The 1,347-nt window shown below is 41.5% G+C and overlaps 1 protein-coding gene across 1 annotated transcript in view; it reads left to right on the forward strand.

Moving 5' to 3' along the window:
• DNMT1 (DNA methyltransferase 1) overlaps positions 1-1,347 on the forward strand; it is a gene marked incomplete at both ends in the record, with an annotated part of 33,320 nt that overhangs the window by 21,406 nt on the left and 10,567 nt on the right. Inside the window, one exon of the mRNA XM_027909722.1 lies at positions 289-462. Within this exon, the coding sequence (XP_027765523.1) occupies positions 289-462 (174 nt within the window). The remainder of the gene's footprint in view (positions 1-288; positions 463-1,347) is intronic.

Here is a 1,347-nt window from a genome sequence, read left to right on the forward strand (position 1 = left end):
GAGCTCCTTGCTCGCTGTTTTTGGGGGGTTTTTAGGGATCTGCTGGGATTTATTCCCCCCCTGAGCTTCTCAGAGGGTTTTTAGGGATCTGCTGAACTCTGCTAGGTGACAAAATCTTCCTTTGAGCGAGGAGAGAAGGGAGAGGGAGAGAAAAGCGATTTTTTTTTGCGGTGAAACCTTCCGATTAACCCTTCTAAAAGCCTCTCCTCGCCTCCACAACCTTCTATTTTTTTTTTAATTTTTTTTTTTTTTATTTTTTCCCTACTTTTTAATATTTTTTCTCTCCAGGTTCTGCCTGAGCTGCGCCCGCCTGGACGAGGTGAGGCACAAGGAGATCCCCAGGGTGGCCGAGCCGCTGCGGGAGGAGGACGGCAAGATGTTCTACGCCTCGGCCACCAAGAACGGCGTCCGCTACCGGGTGGGGGACGGCGTCTACCTCCTGCCCGAGGCCTTCTCCTTCAGGTTGGTGTGGGGAGAAGGGGAAAGTTCCCAAAATTTAGCATGAAAATTGAAGGTGTTGCTGTAAAGATGAGGGTGTTCCTATAAAATCGAGGTGTTGCTGTAAAAATGAGGGTGTTTTCCTATAAAGATGAGGGTGTTCCTATAAAAATGGAGGTGTTCCTATAAAATTGAGGTGTTCCTATAAAGATGAGGGTGTTCCTATAAAATTGAGGTGTTCCTATAAAATTGAGGTGTTCCTATAAAAATGGAGGTGTTCCTATAAAATTGAGGTGTTCCTATAAAAATGGAGGTGTTCCTATAAAAATGGAGGTGTTCCTATAAAATTGAGGTGTTCCTATAAAGATGAGGGTGTTCCTATAAAGATGAGGGTGTTGCTGTAAAAATGAGGGTGTTGCTGTAAAAATGAGGGTGTTTCTATGAAAAGGACGGTTTTTTCCTATAAAGATGAGGGTGTTCCTATAAAAATGGGGGTGTTCCTATAAAATTGAGGTGTTCCTGTAAAAATGGAGGTGTTCCTATAAAATTGAGGTGTTCCTATAAAGATGAGGGTGTTCCTATAAAATTGAGGTGTTCCTATAAAATGGAGGTGTTCCTATAAAATTGAGGTGTTCCTATAAAAATGAGGGTGTTCCTATAAAGGTGAGGGTGTTGCTGTAAAAATGAGGGTGTTTTCCTATAAAGATGAGGGTGTTCCTATAAAATTGAGGTGTTCCTATAAAATTGAGGTGTTCCTATAAAAATGGAGGTGTTCCTATAAAAATGGAGGTGTTCCTATAAAATTGAGGTGTTCCTATAAAAATGGAGGTGTTCCTATAAAAATGGAGGTGTTCCTATAAAATTGAGGTGTTCCTATAAAAATGGAGGTGTTCCTATAAAATTGAGGTG

Source organism: Empidonax traillii, unplaced genomic scaffold (genome assembly GCF_003031625.1).
Source record: "Empidonax traillii isolate 1590-97213 ecotype Southwest subspecies unplaced genomic scaffold, ASM303162v1 scaffold2330:size34960, whole genome shotgun sequence".
In the NCBI taxonomy this organism is placed as follows: domain Eukaryota; kingdom Metazoa; phylum Chordata; class Aves; order Passeriformes; family Tyrannidae; genus Empidonax; species Empidonax traillii.